This window comes from Terrapene carolina, unplaced genomic scaffold (genome assembly GCF_002925995.2).
Source record: "Terrapene carolina triunguis isolate 2854851 unplaced genomic scaffold, T_m_triunguis-2.0 Scaffold89, whole genome shotgun sequence".
Lineage (NCBI taxonomy): Eukaryota > Metazoa > Chordata > Testudines > Emydidae > Terrapene > Terrapene triunguis.
The window spans coordinates 30,170,241-30,190,996 of NW_020664440.1; the positions used below are offsets into that span (position 1 = coordinate 30,170,241).

At 46.4% G+C, this 20,756-nt stretch overlaps 1 protein-coding gene across 2 annotated transcripts in view; it reads right to left on the bottom strand.

Moving 5' to 3' along the window:
* Positions 1 to 19,351, bottom strand: part of DPF2 (double PHD fingers 2) — a 41,146-nt gene extending 21,795 nt beyond the window's left edge. For both annotated transcript variants that reach the window (XM_024193559.1, XM_024193558.1), the window contains exons 1-4: positions 19,294 to 19,351; positions 9,411 to 9,571; positions 6,994 to 7,101; positions 5,567 to 5,730 (exon numbers count right to left, since the gene is read on the bottom strand). In XM_024193559.1, coding sequence (XP_024049327.1) covers positions 5,567 to 5,730; positions 6,994 to 7,101; positions 9,411 to 9,571; positions 19,294 to 19,325 — 465 coding nt within the window. In that variant the 5' untranslated portion in view covers positions 19,326 to 19,351. The remainder of the gene's footprint in view (positions 1 to 5,566; positions 5,731 to 6,993; positions 7,102 to 9,410; positions 9,572 to 19,293) is intronic.
* Positions 19,352 to 20,756: the final 1,405 nt, after the last annotated feature.

Consider the following 20,756-nt stretch of genomic DNA (forward strand, 5'->3'; position numbering starts at 1 on the left):
TGTGACTTTGGCCAAGCCTCATCCCCTCTTGATGCCTCTGTTTAAGCTCTTCAGTGCAGGAACTGACTCTTTCAGTATGTTTGTTCAGTGCATAGCACTGGGGCCAAGCTTTCAGTTGGCCTACAGCAACCAAAATAATAACTAGTAGTAATCATTATAATTTGCTCTGGTAACCGAGACCCATGAAACTGGAACATTTACGGCAATGCATTGCATCGGTACTGAACCAAGGAAGTTATTGCCAACCTGATATTCAATCCACTAAACCATCCCCTCTCACTGGATCACAAAGGAATGCCCAAGACAATTATGCAAAAGAAAATACCCAGGCAGAGGTGGGAGCAGTTTTACATATGTAAATCTGCAAAATTTTCAGCTGGAAAATTCCCACCCCGAACCCTCCTTCCACAAAAATTAGTCTGACAATGGGGTAAAGGATAAGAACAAAATGCATGCTGAAGACATTCTCTCTATTCAGCTCCAATCCTTACTAGGCTTGTAGGGCCCTGGTATGTGAGACGTTCCTGGAGGTTGGCCAATGCATTTAATATAGATTCAGCAGTTCAATAGGAGATGATGAAGAGCAGAGCCCCCTGTGGCTTTGAGGGCCTCATTTACATTTCACAGCAAATTCCACGCCCCTTATGGGAAAAAAGTTCCTAGAAGCCAAAGTTAATTTGCAATTGGGGTGGGGAAGGGGAGAAATCTTTAATAAAAGAATAATATTTGATGTTTTACAGAGGGAGACTCTAGGATTCCCAGGATCTTAACTTCACAGGACAGCAGGATTAAATACAGCATTGCAGTGATTGCACAAGTTAACAGAGGAGCCTTACACATGCTGCTACAGCTCGCAGGCAGCCCTGGACTCTGGTCAGAGCCACCTAGTGGAGAGAGCACTGGACTAGGACTCAGGGTTCTATTCTCAGCTCTGCCCCGACTTGCTGGGTGATCTTGGGCCAGTCCCTTCAACTCTGTGCCTCAGTTTCCCTACCTGTAAAATGGGAATAATGATACTTACCTCCTCTGTAAAGTAATACTGATGAAACATGCTATACAAGAGCTAGGTATTACTTTTGTTATTTTTAACATGCTATACAGCAAGTGGGAGCATGGGCTAGGACACAGGGCTTAGTATCCTCATCTCGAAGAGGTGAGGGATGATGCAGAGATTAGGAAGAAAGGAACTTTGGTGTAATGTAATTCAAAGCATGACACCACCTCATACACCCCAGCATCACGCCACAGCTGTGGAATTAATCAACCCAGACTATGATGGAAGGTTTGAACTCCATACCTCCTTTTTGCAGAGGCAAACAGAAGTACCAACCCCAAGGTTCTTGTAGGCTGGCCATCTTGTGCTGTGAACGAATGCACATCAGATCACATCAGCAAGGGCAATACCTGAACAGTAGAGCTCCAAAGCATAGAAACACCATATCTGATACAACAGTGAGGGACACATCAGTGAGCACAAAGTGCTACAATGAGTAGTGAGGGCAACTCAGTAGAGAGCCCTCCTCCAAGTCAGTGCTGATTCCAGTGCCTCAGTAAGATACCAGGGCACTGCTGTGTGAAAGGAACGGTGTGGGCAACTCAGCAGAGGGTATTACTCCACATTAGTGCTACTGACCCCAAACCCCCCAGAAGGAGACACAGAGTTACCATTTTTCAGATGACAAAGAAAATAAAATTCCCATTGCTTATCGGGCATTACAGGTCCCATGGAACTTTGTATAACAATAAGGGTGATATCCTGGCTAATTCCATTCTGCCTCACTTAATCCCCTTGCAGTTTCATTTGGATACAGTGTTCTTTGCTCCCGCTCTAAACTTTTGTAAACAGCCACTGCATTTCATGCCAGAGATGGCTGCATGTGAGGGGTGGATGAAAGTACCCCATTTTGTGATCTACTGATGACAAGTGCTTGCAATGAGGCACACAAATCCCACATTGCCAGGAAAAGGTTAATGAGCTGCTGTGGGCTCAGTCAGCACCCTCTGCTATATTTGCAATAGGTGTCAGTCTCAGAGGGAGGAGTTAAAAGGGAAAAGCCCAGCTCTGTTGGGAGCTGGATGGGAAGGAGAGCAGACCTCCCAGCTCTCACTCTGTAAGAGAAGTCTGGCTGGGGCCAGGAACTGACTAGAGATGGCTGCCTGCCAGAGCCTCCCTGAAGAAAGGTAGGCTTGACACAGGACTACAGTTTTGATTTGCTACCTGTTTTGCCTCTGGGTACTGAGTAAGACTAGTACAAATAATGCCCTGCCTGAAGGGGGTGATTGTTAAATAAAACCCTTTTGTCTTCTGCACCCGACCAAGGACGCAGCAGTGAGTTGTCATGAGCCCAGGAGTGAACATAGTGCTATGTAAGAGCTAGATGATATTATTATAACAACATAGCCACCTCTTACCTATCCTTACATGGGTATAGTGAGGGCTTGTTCTCGTAAAGGGCTTCCATAAACTTGGATCAAGTATTATCCACTGAAGAATTCACACAAGGTGCACCAGCTCCAAGCCAAAAAACTCACTTCAAAAGAAACGAACAAGTCTGGCTGCACAAGAACCTATAAATATAAAACCTAGTACACATGGCTCCCCATAAAATAAGGCTGCAAGAATGAAACAACTTAAGCACAGAGTGAACATCCTAATGCTACCACAAAGGTGGGATTCATTGCTGTTGCACCACAGCCACGTTAGTCAGGACTGCGGCAATCAGTTGCAGATTGAACTTGTGCCCACAGGTGGGAAGTAAAGTAGTGACTACAGTCACAGGGCTTCTGCTTGAGACAACAAACACAAAACAACAAAGCACCAACCTGGGCTCCAAAAGAAATAAAAGGGAGAACAGGGGTGGAATGGAAAGTGGTTTCCAATTACTTCATCCTGGGCAATGAATGACTAAAAGCTCTAATTACTTTTTAACATGCTCTTTATCAGTTATAAAAAATGGTAACATCATGAAGTAGGCAGTAGCCCTACTGTCAGCAGTGTTCCCTCTAATTTTTTACATCCATGTGCAGAATGAATTATGTGCACCAATATGGAGGTGATGTGTGACATATCACCTTCATATTGGTGCACATAAAATTCATGTGGTGGGGCCAGGGATGAGGGGTTCAGGGTACAGAAGGGGGCTCAGAGCTGGGGCAGAGGGTTGGTGAGGGCTCTGGCTGGGGGTGCAGGCTCTGGGGTGGGACCAGGGATGAGGGGTTTGGGGTGCAGGCTGCCCAGGGGCTACGGTGAGGGGAGAGGACTCCCCCCAGCCCTCTCCCCGCCATGGCAGCTCCACGCTGGGGCCGGCGGGGAGGGGCACCTCTCCCCACCGTGGCCCTGAGCCCCTGCGCGGGGCTTAATAGGCAGCTTTGCAGCAATTTAGACTGTCAACTGGATTATTTGTATCCAACAAGAGCAGAGCAGAGCTACCATTTACCCAAGTATGAAGCTCTTTGGGGCAAACCAATACTATGATGATGAGGGCCCTGTAAGTACATACACACACCCAAATTTGTAATGTAAAAAATAATCCCTTTCAGGGATCTTTTTCCAGCATAACACAGCCCCCCCACCCAAAAAAAACCTAAGCCACATGAGCACAGTTCTTATTCTCCTTTTGCAGATCTCTTAAAATTACAACTCCACTCTTGCTGCAGATTACACAAATGCCCTGATTGGTAACAATGGAAAATTTTTAAACAGATATTTTTTAGAGGGTGCTTTCTAATTTCCTTGCTTGTTCCCAGGAAATGGGAACATTTATTTCTCTGCAGACATCCCGAAACAGAGCAAAAAATCACTGCAGGGTTCCCTGTACTGAAACTTTGTTGTTTAGGAGGCAAAAGGCAGTGGGGTCGGGGAGGAGTCAGAGCATGGTACGGTCCATGATATCGATCATGATAGTGTGCTTTAATTGATTCAGCTCCTTCCTTACCCCACTTTTCTTTTAAGCTGTTAGGGGCTGAGAACCTGCAAGCTAAAACTTTGGCCCAATGCAAAATAACAGAGCTGAATTATTACCACCACCACCTTGTGCTTCTATAGTGCTTTTCATCAGCAGATCTCAAATCACTTTATAAAGGAGGTCAGTATCACTAGCCCAGTGGTTCCCAAACTTTAAGAACCTGTGAACCCCTTTCGCTAAAATGTCAAGTGTCGTGAACCCCCTCCTAAAAAATGAATATTTCCAGGGATTTTCTCCTTTACCTGAATATAAATTATAAAAGCAGTGATCTTGGTAATATAAAATTTGTTTTTATGAGACACTGTTTATTACACACTATTCATTATTAATTATTATTTATCATTACAGTTTTTTTATTACATTATGAAAATGGCAACACTCTTCCAAGATCTCACTTTCGTAGCTTGTATCACTTTGAATAAGCCTGTTATAAGACAAGGCTCCTATGTTTCATCAAGGAGTATCAGATGTGAAACAGCATGAAGGTATTTAAGAAGCCAGCTCAAAGAGTTCCTCCTACACAAGCATTCAGGTCTTGAGCAGTCCAGGCAAACAACGCATGTTACAACAAAGCTTAAACTTGTTCTTCATAATAATTTTAAAAACAATACTAGCTGCCTATTTAATTTTAAAAATATCAAAAAATATCCACCTCCCTTTCCATTTCTTATAAGGAGTCTTGAAGTTTAAATCTCCTCAGTGTGATAGATAGGCTTGCTTTGAACTGCTTAGCTCTTGGAAGTCCAGGGGCTCTGGGCTGCTGGCCCTGTGCTGCCCAAGATCCCTAGGGACAGTTCTGTCCGCCATTAGGGAATTTTTTCCTGAGAACCCCCTGTAACATTTCACGAACCCCCAGGGGTTCATGAACCCCAGTTTGGGAACCACTGCACTAGCCCCATTTTATAGATGGGGAAACTGAGGCACAGAGCACTGAAGTGACTTGCCCAAGGCTGCCCAGCAGGCCAGTTTCAGAGTCAGGAACAGAACACAGTCTTCCCGAGTCCCAGATCAGTGCTCTACCCACTAGTCCACATTGCTCTTATAATACTTCCCTCCTCCACCGGTAGTCAGAGCAACAGCAGTAATAAATTCATAGTAATAATAGTAGCTAACTCTAATATAGCAGAGTCAGTGGCAGAGCCAGGAACAGAACCCAGGTCTCCCAAGTCCCCGTCCAGTGCCCTACCCATGCATCCTCTCTATTAAGCCAAAATGGGGCCCAGATAAAATGAAAGTTTTCTTTTTCTACCACCAGAAAGCAAATCCAATAGTTCACTGCACTCCTGGCTTCCTGGTCTGCCACTGCTACCTCCTGCTCCCCACTCCCAATGGCAGGCTCCCACCAGGGGTTCAAAATTTTGAGTGCTCAGTGGCTCCCTCCTAGATCCAGGCCTTCATCCTCTGCCAAAAGACACACACACACATACACACACACACACCCCCAACCACAAAAGCAGCAGCCGAAGAGGGGCCTAACAAGAGAGAAACGGGGCGGGGGGAGGGAAGAGTGTGTTTTGTTTGTCTTTAAAAGTGAGACATTTGTGTTTTACCATGAAGCTCCCTCTTGCAACATAGGGGAGAACGCCCTCTCTCTGCCGTACCTTCCGCGCACGGCTGTTGGTGACAGGGAACTCGCTGAGGCTGTCGTCATCGTTGCGCGGGTCTGGCAGGCTGCGTTTCTCCAGGGGGTCAGTCCTTAGGAGGGCCTCCAGGCTGCTGCCATCCTGGGAGATCAGCCCCTCTTTCTTTAAGGTCTGATCAGTGTCTGTAGAAAGGGGAAAGAAAACTATAACCAAGAGCTAAAAAAAAGCAGAAGTCAAGCAGGTTCTCCGTGCTACTAGGTCACAGCTACACCACCAAATCAACTAATTGCATGCAAGGGAGAAAACACATCCAAGGCATTAGCACAATTTGGAGATGCAATTAGGACCTGTCTACATTGTGGGACAGAGTTATCATGTCAGGTATCAGGAATGTTGCAACTGGGTCCTGCAATACAATTGATTCTGTAGCACAGATGGGACCTTGAACTGCACTGGAACTCTGAAAATATCACTACAGTTCTTCTAGTCCAGTATCACGAGCTACCTGCCATGCCCAGAACCATTTACTCTGGTATCTCCGCCATCCAACTGCACTGGATCAGAACAATGGGTCAGTCTAGCCTGCTACCCTTCTATTCCCTGTAATGCTGAATCAAACCAATGGACCCATCTAGTCTGGTACCCCACCCCCTATCCAACAATGCTAGACAAAACCAATGAGCCCATCTAGACTAGTATCATCTCTCCAATACCAGCCATCAACAGGTGTTCCTAAAGAAGATGTACTCCCTCCAAAATACGCAATTCTGCAACAACATTTATTAGGGAGGGGTATTTTCCCCAAGACCAGATGCTTAGTAGTTGGCTTACATCCCAAAGGACTGTGGATCTCTATGTTTATCCTACCTTGGTGCTTCCCAAACCTGGGGGATACCACACTGGTCTAGAGAGCCATGGGGTAAAAAACTGGGGAAAACTGCAGAACACTGATCTACTCCAATTCCCCACTGAAAAAGTGTCCATGTGGGGTAAAGCAACCGGCAGCTTCTTCAAACATACATTCCCTCCCTGCTCTGCAATGGTCCCAAATCAGCTGCCCATAGGAGCAGCTCAGGTGAGTAGAGCTAGCAGTTGACTGCTCCAGTTCTCGCTACGTAGAGCTCAGCCACAAATGCCACAACCCATACAGTGCCAACAATGGATGATTTCTACCCCAGCTGGTGTAACTGTGGCATTTATGGAGCTCAGTAGTGCCAAGAGGTTATTTCTGACCATGCTCTATGCAGAGTATGGATGTGACATGGGTGAGGCTGCATCGTTAACCCGAGAGAGGAACATATGAACACAGAACTGGAAGGGACCTCCTCCTGGGTCATTGAGACCACTCCCCTAATATCACAGGAAATAACCTCAGGCAAAACAGCTCATGAGAAGAGCCTAATAACTGCATTGCGAGCAGAGATCAGAGGGAGGGGAAGTGTCACCTGGTTTGATGGAAGGGAAGGAAAGCCTCGGATCCTCAGGAGGGTGAGCACGGCGTTTTTTCCGCCAACGGCGAGCTGGGTAGGAGTAGAGCTGGCCAGAGGCTAAACCTTTAAAACACAAAAGAAAGCCTGAAACCTGATATTCTCTGACAAATTGATGCCACAAAGCGATGAGTATAGGCACTGCCTTTGGAAATCAATGGGGATTGTGGGTAACCCCCACACCCCTCAGGATAAGACCCTAAGTTATTATGAGTATTACAGTAGCACCAAGATCAAGGCCCCATTGTGTATGGCACAATCATATAGCAAGAGAGATCTTACCACCACACAGTTTACAATCTAAAACAATACATGGTGGTAGGGGGAAACTGAGGCACAGAGAGGCAAAGTGACTTGCTCATGGTCACTCAGCAGGTCATTGGCAAAGCCAGGAATAGACCCCATGTCTCCTGATTCCCAGTCTAGTGCCCTATCCCCTGGATCACACTGCCTCTCTGTAACATGGGATAAATGTTGGGAGCAAAACGTAGCTGCTAAGAGCATTCCATTCCCCATTGTATGAGAGGTTCAGTCTATATCAATGCATAACAACATACAGAGTGTGGTAAGATGAACTCCTGAATGAAAGGGCTGAGGGGAAGCATCTATCAGCAGCTGCATGTTTGCAACCAAATTTTTGTTTCTTAAAGCCATGGTCAGGGAAACCTTCAAAGCTGCAATCCCACACATTCCTCCCACACACACTGAAAAAGGCTGTGAGATGCCTACAAAACACTGCTGTCTAGCACTGCTTAGGCCAGCTAAGATTTATGCTACCTCAGTACACATTATTACTGAAATTGCAGTAGCATCTAGGAGCACCGGTCATGGACCAGGACCCCATGGTGCTAGGTGCTGTACAAGGTAGAACAAAAAAACAGTTCCTGCCCCAAAAAGCTTCCAATTGAAGTATTTTTTTACCCCATCCTTCCAATCAATCGTCATCCCATTTTGTCTGTTTTATCCTGTGATACAATCTGGGTATGCTCTCTGGAGCAGGAGCTATCTTTGCAGCTTGTCCACGCAGGGAATAGCACAATGGGGCCCTGATTGTGGTCCACAGGTAGTATCATCATATAAACACCATCACACACATTTCCTTTTCCAGGTTAGGGGATGTCAGGGCTTTCTCTGCATTTCCTAATACAGAGTTAGGTTTTAAGACTAAATGTTCCAACATAATATTCCTCATGACTTAAACAAATTTGTATTGTCAAAGAGCTGTATAAAATAACACAAATTTACAAAGGTGATCAGTATTACTATTCCCATTTTACAGAAGGGACATGACTTACCCAAGATCACCAACAAGCCAGTGGCTGAGCCAGAAACAGAACCCAGGTCTCCCGAGTTCCAATCGGATGTTCTAGCCACTAGGCCACACTGATCCCACATGTATTGATGAGATCGTAAGTAACAGTTCTGATCCCAGGACACAGAGAACCTGAATATTTTCTCAAGTTCATAGCAGGTTAGTACCAGAGTCAGGCAGAAACCAGTAGCCCCAATTTTCAGTTGCCACGGTTTATTAAGTCACACACTCTACTCAGAGACAGGAAGGGAACCCAGAGATCCTAATTCCCACTCACCTTGCTATAATAACTAGACCCAACTGCCTTCCAGAGTTGTGATTAGAATCCAGGAGTCCTGACTACCAGTTTCCCTGCTCTAACCACTACACTCCATTGAATACAGAAGGCTGCTGAACTTATTTATGCAACACAATAAACAGGTATGTCTTCAGGGCTGTGCATGATGAAAGATAGGTGCAAAAGCAGCTGAGGAATGATAAGGGAACTGTAAAACAAATGTATTCTTGTTGCTTTGAGGCAAACAGCCATCCTTAACCAAAACCAAACAGCCTCCCCGCTCCTTCCTCATCTAAACACTTAAAGTGCAGCAAGAGTTATGCCCATGTACCACAGGGTGAATTGGCCCTTTAAGGGATTTCATCTTAGCCCCCACCTGTGACTTTTCAGATGCCTCCCAGCTGGTGAGATAAAATGCCAAGAAACAAGCAGTTCTCTTAATAAGCAGAACTGAAGGACCATGGGTCATGGAAAGGACTTGGAAGGCATGTTTGCCACACAAGCTAGGGGAAAGACTTGGCTAGAGATACCTGCTGTGAAGGCAGCAGCAGATACCTTAGGAGGGGCCAGGCCTGTCTTGAATGATGTTGAACTCTGTTCGAAAACTTAATGCATCCCTGGGAAAAGGAGATTAAATACTGAGACATTGGAGGGAGCTTCACTGACACACTGGTTGGTTACCTGGCCTGCTAGTTTACACAAGAGTGGGTAAGCTGGGGCAGAGGGGAAGTCTGGTGCTGGGGTTGAGCATACGCTATTGTACCATAACAGCAGAAAAGGCCCTACCTGGGCCTCTGTGACGCTTCTCCATCCAGATGTAGCAGTTGCTCTGTGCCACTCCGGTCTGCGAGTCAAGGAAAGGCAGCCGGACGCTCCTCTCAGCACACAGCCTGGCATTGTAGTTGTGGCACTGCTCCATTGCGTCTTTGTAATACTGCTCTCCAAGGCTGTGGGTTGAGGAAACAGACACCATGTATTAGTTATTAGGATTCCCTGACTAGCTGCCATTGCTGCTTGCCTTTCCTGGCACTTTCTACACACCTGTTTTTAACACTCTCCTGAAGCTCTGGCAGGATTGGATGTACCAACATAAATATTGGAGCTAGACCTTTGTAAAGATCTGTAGCCAACTCTGAAGACAACAGAACGGCTGGAGCCAAGTACTAGGGACCACTGACAAACAAACCACTGTGATATATTTTGCTCTTGGGGATTTATATCCCTAGTGCAGGACTTCCCAGGAAACTCTATTCAGAAACACTTACCTCGGGACTTTGCACCCTCTGACATTCCATCACCACCACGTAGACATGCCCAAATCAGACTTTTAGTTAGAATTAACATTAGGGAGCGGACCAATGACCCACACAGATCAGATCCCTACAAGAACCCAGCTTCCTGGAAGGTATCTGGAATTACTCCAAGTGAGATACACACCAATCCCTCCAAATAAGGATTTCAGACAGTTCTCCGAAAGCTTTTGGCATATTTTTCTCAAAGCTGTTTACACTGAATAATGTTCTGCATGAACCACAGAGGCTTCCTATTAATTTTTATCAAAGCAATTTTTAGTGTTTTTTATTTTATTTAATATTATTGTTATTAGTTGTCAAGTTGCATAGCATTCTAAATCTCACGAGGGTGGATTTAATGCTGATGCAAGTAACCAGCCTATTTAAATCCCAGGATGGTGGGCAGAGCCAACTGTTGGCTCCAACCATCTCCTTCCCTGCCCCTCTCTTTCTCTCAGCTTCACTCCACACCTGCCCTGTTCCCCTCAGTCCCTTCACTTTTCATTTAGATGACCTCCCTCGCCCCAAAAAAATCAAACTCACCTAACAAAAATTGTGGAACATGCTGTTTGCTGACATCACACCGATTCCTCTCTTGTGTGTGTGATGCCCCCTTTCCCCATCCTCACCTGTTTGATCTATTTAGACTAAGCTCTTTTGGCCAGGAACTGTCTGCTATTCTGTATTGTCTTTGGGCGCAGTTCCTCTGGGGGGTGTCCTCTACCTCCTTAGACACCTTTGAGGAGCAGCAGGCACTGTTTGGGGTTCTCTGCTTGGTGTCCCCCTCTGGTTCCCTGATTTTTAACCATTGACCTCACTTCCATTCCTGTTGTCTCCTTTGCAGTCCCATGCACTCACTTGTGGCCTCGGCCTAGTGATTCCTCCCCCTTGGGGGGGATGGGGAGGGGGCTTTTAATTTTGGGCAGGTCTAGACTCATTTGTCCAGTACCCGCAAATAGTACTCTGTGTTTGTGCAGTGCCTAGCACAGCAGGGCTCCATTCTTGGTTGGTCCTTAGGCACTACCATAATAAACATGATTAAATAAAGGCCCACCCCCTCAGATGAGGGACATGCTGCAGAGCCCTGCACTTACTTGATTACAGGGTACAAAGTATGAAAGGCAGGTCACAGGGTCAAAATGAAGGGTCTAGAGGGAAGATGAGCAGAGAACCTCAGACCAGCCTATTTGAATCCTCAGGAATGGTGGACAGAACCCACCAAGAACAAAAGACCCATCCTCTAGACAAGGGAAGTCCCATGGGACCTAGAAATTGACTGAATACAGGGGACAAGTGAAAAAACAGGAATGGCAATAAAGGTCAAAAGGTACATAATGAGTGAACCAGATGGAGACACAGGGCAGAGAACACAGGACCAGGTTGACACCCCTTGAATCTGAAGCCCTGTTAACCAAGAGTATGAGCAACGGAAGCTGCTCAGAGCCAATCACCACTGCTCAACTCTGGGGAGGGAGATAAGTCTCCATGGCTCTTTCAATCCTTGGCATTTCTGCCAAGAGTACTGGCAAGGGAGCCAATCAATGACATCTGTCCTGCTGAGAACTGGCTAAGAGGTCTATCAGACAGCCATCATATGGGATTTTTTTTTTTTTTTAAAGGCATTGCTAACCCCAGCTGGAGTCAAATGGCAGAGTTGAAAGGCTCTATTACCCAACTGCCAACTCCCTGAGCAACCAATCTTTCACCCTAAATATCATTTCATGAAATATCACAGAATGATGCACTATGAGAATTGTAGCTTGGAACCCATCTGTTTCCAAGCTACAATTCTCCATAAATAATTCACTATTTCATACAAGACCATTACCTTGATTTATATTTGGGTTTTCAATTAAATTTTGTACCAAATTTCTGGTTTTTAAGTGTTAAAAAGGTGGGTATCCTAAGTGGAACTGAGGAAAGGAACCAATCAGCACTTAGTAATTCTTATCCCGCTCTGACTTCTATGACTTGTCTCTCTTGCCTCTATTTCACCCCAGTGGATATACCCCCAGTTTAAAAAACTTTGTTGTAGCCAGCAAGAAACCAAGAGACATTGCTTGTTATTGAAGGGTTCTGTATCATGTGCTAACAGTAATGTTAATGATAGTAAAATTACTATAGAGAACATGTTAACAGTTGCACAGAACAAGAACCCGAAAGATATCATCCAGCATGTGAAAAATGACACATCCTCTGCTTGACATATCCTATACACACAAAAACATAGCATGTATTTCTTGGGGGGCATTATCCTCAAAATATGCTCACATCTCTCCTTTTTGCCAAACAATTTCTACCATCTGGAAATACCAATAAGGTAATTAAACTCTTGCCTTTCATTAACAGGTGAAATGTAAGTCACTTGCAGTCATTAAAAATCCCACAGTCCTTTTCATGCCCAAGGGCCTTATGCAAATTATAACTCTGGTATATTGTGCAGTTTAAATTGGATATAGATCTCCTTCACTTTCTGCTCTAAGTTGTTGTGCAGTGGGGCTGCCATTACCCAACCAAGAAGTAGCTGGATTTTAATTGATGAGTGGAGTGATCCTTGCATTTTTGGGATATTCTTTTATGCAGTGCCTTCCAGAGTAAGAAATTTGTAATGCATGTGAACCACTGAACAGATTCAAAAGTCCTTAAATATGTCAAAGACCCTGCAGTGCTAACAGAGATTCTCATTTAAATCAAGTGTTGGAGGCATGTATCTTGGAAGGAGGCTTTGAGTTCTCCCTTCCTGCTACTGTGAAGGCAGAATGATCTCAAGTTTGCCACACACAGACAACAATAAAAGTATTATGGACATAGATTTGTCACAAAATTTTGGAGTAGCATTTTGGAGTGACGCCAAGAGCTGTATTTCCATCCTCACTCTCAAAATTCAGGTGACCTACCTACATGCTATGTTCATGTCCTTATCCTCTGAGTAAAACATTGATTTGATGGTCCCCCTACTTAGAGTCTTTTTATATTGTTACGCTATTCTGAAGCACATTTTCAATATATAGATCCTAGAGAGAACAAAAAATCCAATTCTGCTTAGTAATCAGGTTAGCAAAAACATCAGAGGGAAGTCAGGAACTGACAGGAAGAATACAAGACTCAGATTAAATCTAATTTTTTTCCCCTTCAAGGGTTTTTTTTTTTTTTTTTTTTTTTTTTGCTACAGCAGCACTAAAGACTCACTTAATTGAATGAGCTATAATTATAGTAATTTCAATGTTAAAATCTTGCCACAAAGTAGCAGGGAGAGGGGAAGCAGAGAATCTGGTGGCTTCAGCTTGCTAAAGAAGAGAGAATTTTATGTCTCCGATGCCAGGAGAGGAAAGAAAGAAAAAATTAATACATAAGCACAACACCCCTTTGCTTACACACACACACACACACCCTGACACTTCAATACTGGCTGAAATGACCGCATCAAACCAGAGAATATGAGTCAGAGAGGAAAGGCACTCAGGCTGGCTCCATAACACAACTCAGTAATTACACACATAGCAAGGAAGCTGCTAGTTTAACGGGATGAACAACAAGACATGACACATGGGAGCTTGTGTCTTTCAGTCAACACATGAGAATTTGCACATAATATTCCATGCAAAATATCTTGCTGGACATAACGCAGAACAAAGGCACACACTTGGGATGGGGGGGCTGAGATTTAAATATCTCAATCCTGGTTTTGATACAACACCAGCGAAGAACAAGATTAACTCATTGAAGTCAGCGGAGTTATACGGAGGAAAACTGATGTAGGCTAAAGGAGAACCAACCCCATTAACTGGGGGAAAAAACTTTCCAAAAATAAGAAGATATTAATATCCATTTCAGTTGCAAATGAAACCTCCCTGGCTCCACACCTGCACAACAAAGATTCTGTTTCATCCACGGTCCTCTCTGTTTATGCACAGCACAGAAAGATTTGACAGCCAAACAAGATTACGTGAGGGATAAAATGGTCCACAGAACCAACTAAGAGAGCCATCGTCCCTATGGGTTTCTGATTGTCAGGTTAGCACTAATCTTAGCAAGTCCAACACCACAAAGTAGTATGTGGCATAAGTCACACCTTTTTTAAAAATTCAGTGGAGTAGGTCCTGGTTACAGTACTGTTGTCAACCAACACAGTTAAAGCATAGTTCTGTGTTGCAGCAGACTGAATTTCATTATGCTTTAGCCATGTCCTCAACTATGCTATAGATTTGGACATATCTCCCTTTACAGCTAAATTTGTAGCATAGACAGGAGTTTAAGCTATATCCATACTACAGATGAAACACTCAACTGCTTGCTAGGACTGTTCCCCGATCAGTGCATGTAGCAATCGTTTGCCCTGATAACTGATCAGTAAATGATGCTATTGACAAAACAAGTCTCTTCTCCACTTCAGTTTCTAGAAGCAATCCAGTCCACTGGAAAGAGCCCTCCTGGACTGAGTTAAAAGACCTGGACTCTATTCCCAGTTCTGCTACTCACACAGAGTGCTATTAACAGCTCTGTGCCTCATTTTCCCCCATGTTCGAAACAGGGATAATTCCACCAACTACCCTCCCTTGTAAAACACTATTAGGCTATGTCTACACTTGAAGAGTTTTTGCGCTGTCAGTTTCACGGTGATAGCGAACCAGTGAAAGAAAAGCCCTGGTTTGTGTACTTACTTCCACAGGCGTCAGAGAGTGTTTACATTTGCAGCACTTCCCCCATGAGAGCAGGGCACTGAGGGCAGCTATCCCACAGTGTAGCCCTCTCCATTTTGACAGATAGTGTGTGAGTGAGTGAGAGTGAAGGGCATCCTGGGTCTCTTCACAGCCTCCTCTCCCCGAACACTGATCAGCTCCAGTAGCTCAGCATTGCTCCAAGCAGGGGATCTTAGGTCCCTAGAGCAGCCATTGTCACCTGGCCAGATAAGTGAGCGCTTGCGAAGAAAACAGGAAGGGAAGTTTCAAAGTTCCCGGAGCTTTACAGGCTCCTGGATAGATGTCTGTTTTCCTGGCATCAGAGCAGCAGAGATGCTGGCCAGAGTGGTCACCTAGGCACTGTGGGATATGCTCCGGAGGCTAAAAGCTCTGTAAACAGGAAGAACGTGTCTTCACTTGCACATCACCGCCAAAAGCATCACCGGTAAGAGCTGTACGCCGCTCGTGGAGGTGGTTTTCTTTTTGCGATGAAACTTCTGAGTTTCACTGCAAAAACTCTTTGGCAAGTGTAGACGCTCCCACAGTTTTTGAGCAAAAAATGAAATTTTTCCGCTTTAAATGGCAAATGTAGACATGCCCTTAGTCTCTTGGGTTAAAGGCACTACATAAGCATTAAATATTATAGCAGTTTTCAGGATGGAAAATTTTCCTAAAGGTGTTCAGAAACAGAATAGGATTCCCCTTAGCAGATAACATGGTTTGGACTGTAGAGTGGGCCAAAGATCAGGAGATGGAGGAATCAAAAGCGGGGGGGGGGGGGGGGGGGGGGAGAGAGAGAACACAGGAGAGAAACATCTTAATGGAAGAGTGAAAACTTTTCCACAGACAAATGGCTGGATATTCTCTTTTTAAAATATAGTTTTTTATTGAAGTCATATCAACACTTTTATACAGTTCAAGCTAATAATGCACATTTCTAAGATACAATTAAAAACTAGATGTCTGAGCTTAATGCACAAGCTGATTGTATTGATACACCATTGCTGTGCATTCAAACACAGCTTAAATAGACTCAAAATATCAAATAAAGCAAAAGATTTTAAAAAATTTAATGGATTTCTGGCTAAATCCTGCATATGCAAAAATATCTTGATTCAACGAGGGAAAAAAGAGCAGATTCTGTGTCTTTGCTTCTATTCTGAAAAAGTAGACCAGAAATTTGCTCTGCAGCCATATCCAACCTAATCCCTTCCCAGTGGTTCAGTCCATACTAGAAAAAAACAAAAGCCTATTGGCTGCATCCACTTTTAACAATGAGCTAACACAAGTTCAACATGATTTCCCTGCTCAATGTAGACTTGTTTTCCAAACTGTGAGTCATGACCCCCGAGGGGGGGAGGAGAAGGGGCATCTTGAAACATCAAGCCAGCAGGGAGGAGGGTAAATAGCAGGGTGAGGGAAGGCAGGAGATCTGAAGGGAGCTTAGCTGGTCCTGGGTCCTGCACTGCCTGCTGGGCCTCCTGCTGGACCCCATGGCAGCTCCTCCTAGTGCCATTGGAAACCTAGAGTCAACAAGGAGGGGGAGACAGGGCTGCCATTTAAGTAGGACAGGGGGAGACAGGGAGACTGTTCATGGTCCCATTGCAAGGCAGAGAGCAGAGGTGAACAGAGCTGGCTATGTAGAGGCTAGTCCCTGCCACTGGCAGCAAAATCCAAGGGCTGGCAGTGCTGAAATGAGACACCACCACCCCCAGCTTGACAGGGAGCTGTGGTGCAGAGGAGGGACGGGGAGGAGCCTGAGCTGCCACCCCCACTGAGGCAGGCGTGCCCAATCCATGCACTCTGGCCTGCGATGGCAACTCCCCCCTGAGCCCTGGGGGTGGACCAGGGCTGGATGTAAGAATGGGGAGCAGGGCTGAAAAATCTGCTCCAGCCCCAAAAGTATCTGAATTGGCACCATTGCCCCTGGGGGCCATGTTACCAGATGTGAGCCCAAAGGTGGTCACAACATGAAAGAATTCAGGAACCACTGAAATAAACCATTTTTCTACAGGACATAGAAACATATTCTGCTTTCGGTTATACACAAGTAAATACAACACTGCTGAAATACAACACTGCAGACTTCGATAGAGTTAATTGAGATTTACCCTGACATGACTGACAATGGGATCTGACTTCAAGTCTATAAACCTGTTTTCTAAAATGGTATTAAAATGCTACTGGAGAGGTAGTATGGTCCAATGGATAAGGAACTGGACTGGGACCCAGGAGACCCAAGTTCTTTTCCTAGCTCTGTGACCTTTAGCAACCTAGTTTCATAGAATCATAGAATATCAGGGTTGGAAGGGACGTCAGGAGGTCATCTAGTCCAACCCCCTGCTCAAAGCAGGACCTAATCCCAACTAAATCATCCCAGCCAGGGCTTTGTCAAGCCTGACCTTAAAAACCTCTAAGAAAGGAGATTCCACCACCTCCCTAGGTAACCCATTCCAGTGCTTCACCACCCTCCTAGTGAAAAAGTTTTTCCTAATATCCAGTCTAAACCTCCCCCACTGCAACTTGAGACCATTACTCCTTGTTCCCACTTCTGTTTCCTGTCTCACCCTTTGTCTCATCTATTTGGATCATAAAGTGTTCAGGGCAGGGACTACATACACTGCCTAGCACACTGGGTCCACATTCTCAGATTTTACCTAATCTATACCAACCATGATTAAAAAAAATCTATTTTAAAAACAGCTTTAGCTAACACACACTGGTAATTAAACATCCACCATTAGTTTTTAAAAACAGCTGTTAATTTACATTTTATGTTAAAAAAATAAAAAAAAAACAACAACTGCCCTTTCATTAAAAATAATAAAATTCCATGCTCATGTGACAAGTGGATAACTTGATACTTGTATTTTGCTTGTTTTTAGACTGAACTAAGACCAGAAAATGTACAAAAAGTCTCTCACAGATCAGAAGAATGGAGAGGGTTAGGAGGATGTTTGGCTCAATTATCCCTTATTTAAAAGCATGTTACTACAATACTCTACAGTAATAATCCAGTTACACTGTAGTAACATTTTGATGCAGTGTAGCATTTGGTGCTGGGGATAACGATACTAACCTTCTTTGTAAAGTGCTTTGAGATCTAGTGATGAAAAACACTATATAAAAGATATTCTATATTTTGGGCTACTACTCTACAATACCCATACACCTGTATCTTTATAGATTTCTGAGGACCTATACAGCCCCCAATTACTGTGTACCTGTGCACCTCACAATCATTAATGGATTTTATTCTCACAATCCCCATAAGAGACAGGGAAAGACAATCTGCTTTTTACACGTGGGGAACTGAAGCACAAGGCATATTAAGTAACCTACCCAGGGATCTGTGAGAAACACATGACTGAGACAGGAATTCACCCTAGGGTACCTGAGGTCCATTGCACTGCCTTGACTCCAAGACCACCCTTCTCTCCCTCTGCCCCAGGTTCAAATGGTGTGATTTGCAGAAAGAGAAAGTGATGCCCTTGTTGCTAAGACTGTCCTTTCCCCAAGGAATTTTTAAGAATACCTGCTGTTTAGTGTGTTCCAGATAACTTTTGTTTGCTCTTCTCAAGTTTCTTTAGAGACAGTAAAGATTTGACAATGTCCAGAGGGGAAAGAAAGAGGAACTCAATCAGAAGCATGGAAATCATATCACACACCTGGACTTAATCCCAAATACTGCTTCCTAACCACAGTCTGCCACATGACAGCCATTATGATGATGTACTGGAGAATCAAAGCAGATTTGTAAGCTTATAACCTCAAGAGATTATAAGCAATGTCATCACAATTACACACAACCACCACCTCTGTCAAGGCCTACCATCCTTATCCTACCTACCACAAAACCCTCTTCAATTTAAACCCTGCATGCATGCTGGCTGAATCACCATGATTTTTCAACTCCAGTTTTAAAAACAGCACTTTTGCTCCTTTACACCATGTTTATCAAGAATATGAGGGGAGCTGGCCCTTTTCACACCCTGGTGAGGTTAGGAAGCTATAGTCCTTACCCTTAGGGCAGTCTTGCAACCACCCCTCTCATATCTTCTCTTATTCCTAAAATTTAGGAAAGGGGGGGGGGCAGGACTGCTGGTTTAGAAGGTCAAAGGAACTGTAGCCTTTCCAGCTCTCAGCACCTGGGTAGGGCGCAGTAGCTTGTGCTCCCATATGGATCCCCTGGAAAGAGAAGCTGCAACCTCTATTCTAGCCTGAGCCTTGTGGAGGACCCTGTTCCCCACGGCAGAGCTATAAATGGAGCTGTCTTCTTCCCAGTTCCACGGGGGGGAGAGAGGACAGGAAATGTCTCCCTGCTATTCTTGGTGGTGCCCCGAGGATGATAATCCTCCCTCATGCTGTAAGTGGGGCTTTGCCCCCTCCATTCTCCCCCCCAGGGACCCCATTGAGACCATCCTGTGAGGGTGGTCTCCTCCCCCCATTCCCGCCGCAAGGGGTCCCTGCTCCTCCCCGCTCCCAGGCCCACCGTGCGCCGAGATCCCCACTCCGCCTGAGGAGCCGGGCTGAGAAACTTTGCGCCTAACAATGAAAGCCCCAGAGCAGGAGCCCTCCGCGCCACCGCCGTTCCGGGTCACTTAGATTCTCCCGAGGGGAGGGAGCCCAGCCGCGGCCCGGGCTGCTCCGCGGAGCGCTCGGGGGGCAGGAAAACGGGGGAGAGGGGGAACCACTCACAGCTTCACCACATTCTGTACCACCGCCGCCATCTTCCCTCCGTCGCCTGGGCCCGTGTGGCCGTCCAGTGCGCAGGCGCCGGGCGCAGAACGGCTGCTACCGACTCACCCCGCCTACCCGACGTTGCGCAAGCGCCAAGGACCGCTGGCCCACCCCTCGCCTTCCACCCCTCGCCTCCGCCGCTTGACCATTATTACGCATGTGTTGAGGGAAAAATACGCGCCTTCCCCTTCTCTATGTCACCAATACGCATGCGCTACCGCAGAGGCACCCACACGGCAGAGAGAGAGAGAACGACCGACCTTGTCGCGACCACATTACGCATGCGTAAAAGAGACCGCTCCTAGGAGAGCTGGGTTGGGGCGCATGCGCGGTAGCGCAGAATAGCGGGAAAGTTGAGGCGAGGGGAGAAAAGTAGGAAGAAATGAAGGCGGGGTGGAGGGAGGGATGAGTGGGAAGGACGGAGTGGAGGGAAGAGCGGGAGTAGGGGTAGGGTGACCAGATGTCCCAAGTTTATAGGGACAGTCCCGATTTTTGGGTCTTTTTCTTATATAGGCTCCTATTACCCCCCACCCCGTCCTGATTTTTCACACTTGCTGTCTGGTCACCCTGAGTAGGGGTGAGGGGAAGGAGGGGGATGGGAAAGAAGGAAGGGTGAGGGCAGGGCCAGTGCAACTACTAGGCGAACTCGGCGGCTGCCTAGGGCGCCTAGTGGTTGAGGGCGCCTAAAAGCCCGCTCAGGCGAGGAGGTGGAGTGGAGGTGAGCTGGGGCGAGGGTGCGGGGGGAGGGCCGCCCGCAGTAACGGGGCGGGCGCACAGGGGAACCGCTCCCCGCCCCAGATCACCTCCACTCTGCCTCCTCCGCTGAGCACACAGCCCCCGTTCTAATTCTCCTCCAATCGGCGCCGCAAGCCTGGGAGGGGGGGAGAATTAGAGCGGCACCGGCGTGCTCAGCGGAGGAGGTGGAGCGGAGGTGAGCTGGGGCGGGCTCCCCAGGCGGGGTTAGCTTCCGTGGGGCTCCCCGGGCGGGGTTAGCTGCAGAGTGGGGGGGTAGCTGCTGGGGGAGGCTCCCCGGGTGGCGGGCGGGGTTAGCTGCCACGGGAGGGGGGGGCTCCTCTGGTGGGGGCGTGGTTAGCTGCCGCAGGGGGGCGGGGGCGGGGTTAGCTGGGGGGGGTGGCACAAGGTGGAAGTTTCGCCTAGGGCGTGAAACTTCCTTGCACCGGCCCTGGGTGAGGGGAGGGAGGTGTCGCTGTGCAGTCCCCAAGAGGCCGGCCCGGCTCCTTCACTGCACCAGCTACTGCTGCTGTGTGTGGCACTGACTGGTGCTGTCGTTGGGCTTTCATGCCTCACCAGAATGGCCGAGAGGCTGATCTTTTTTTCTGACCTCTGGACCGTGCTGGCATGGGGTGTTTGTTGGGAAGAAAGGTTCCCCAGCTGCTCTGTGTAAACATGGGGGGGGGTCA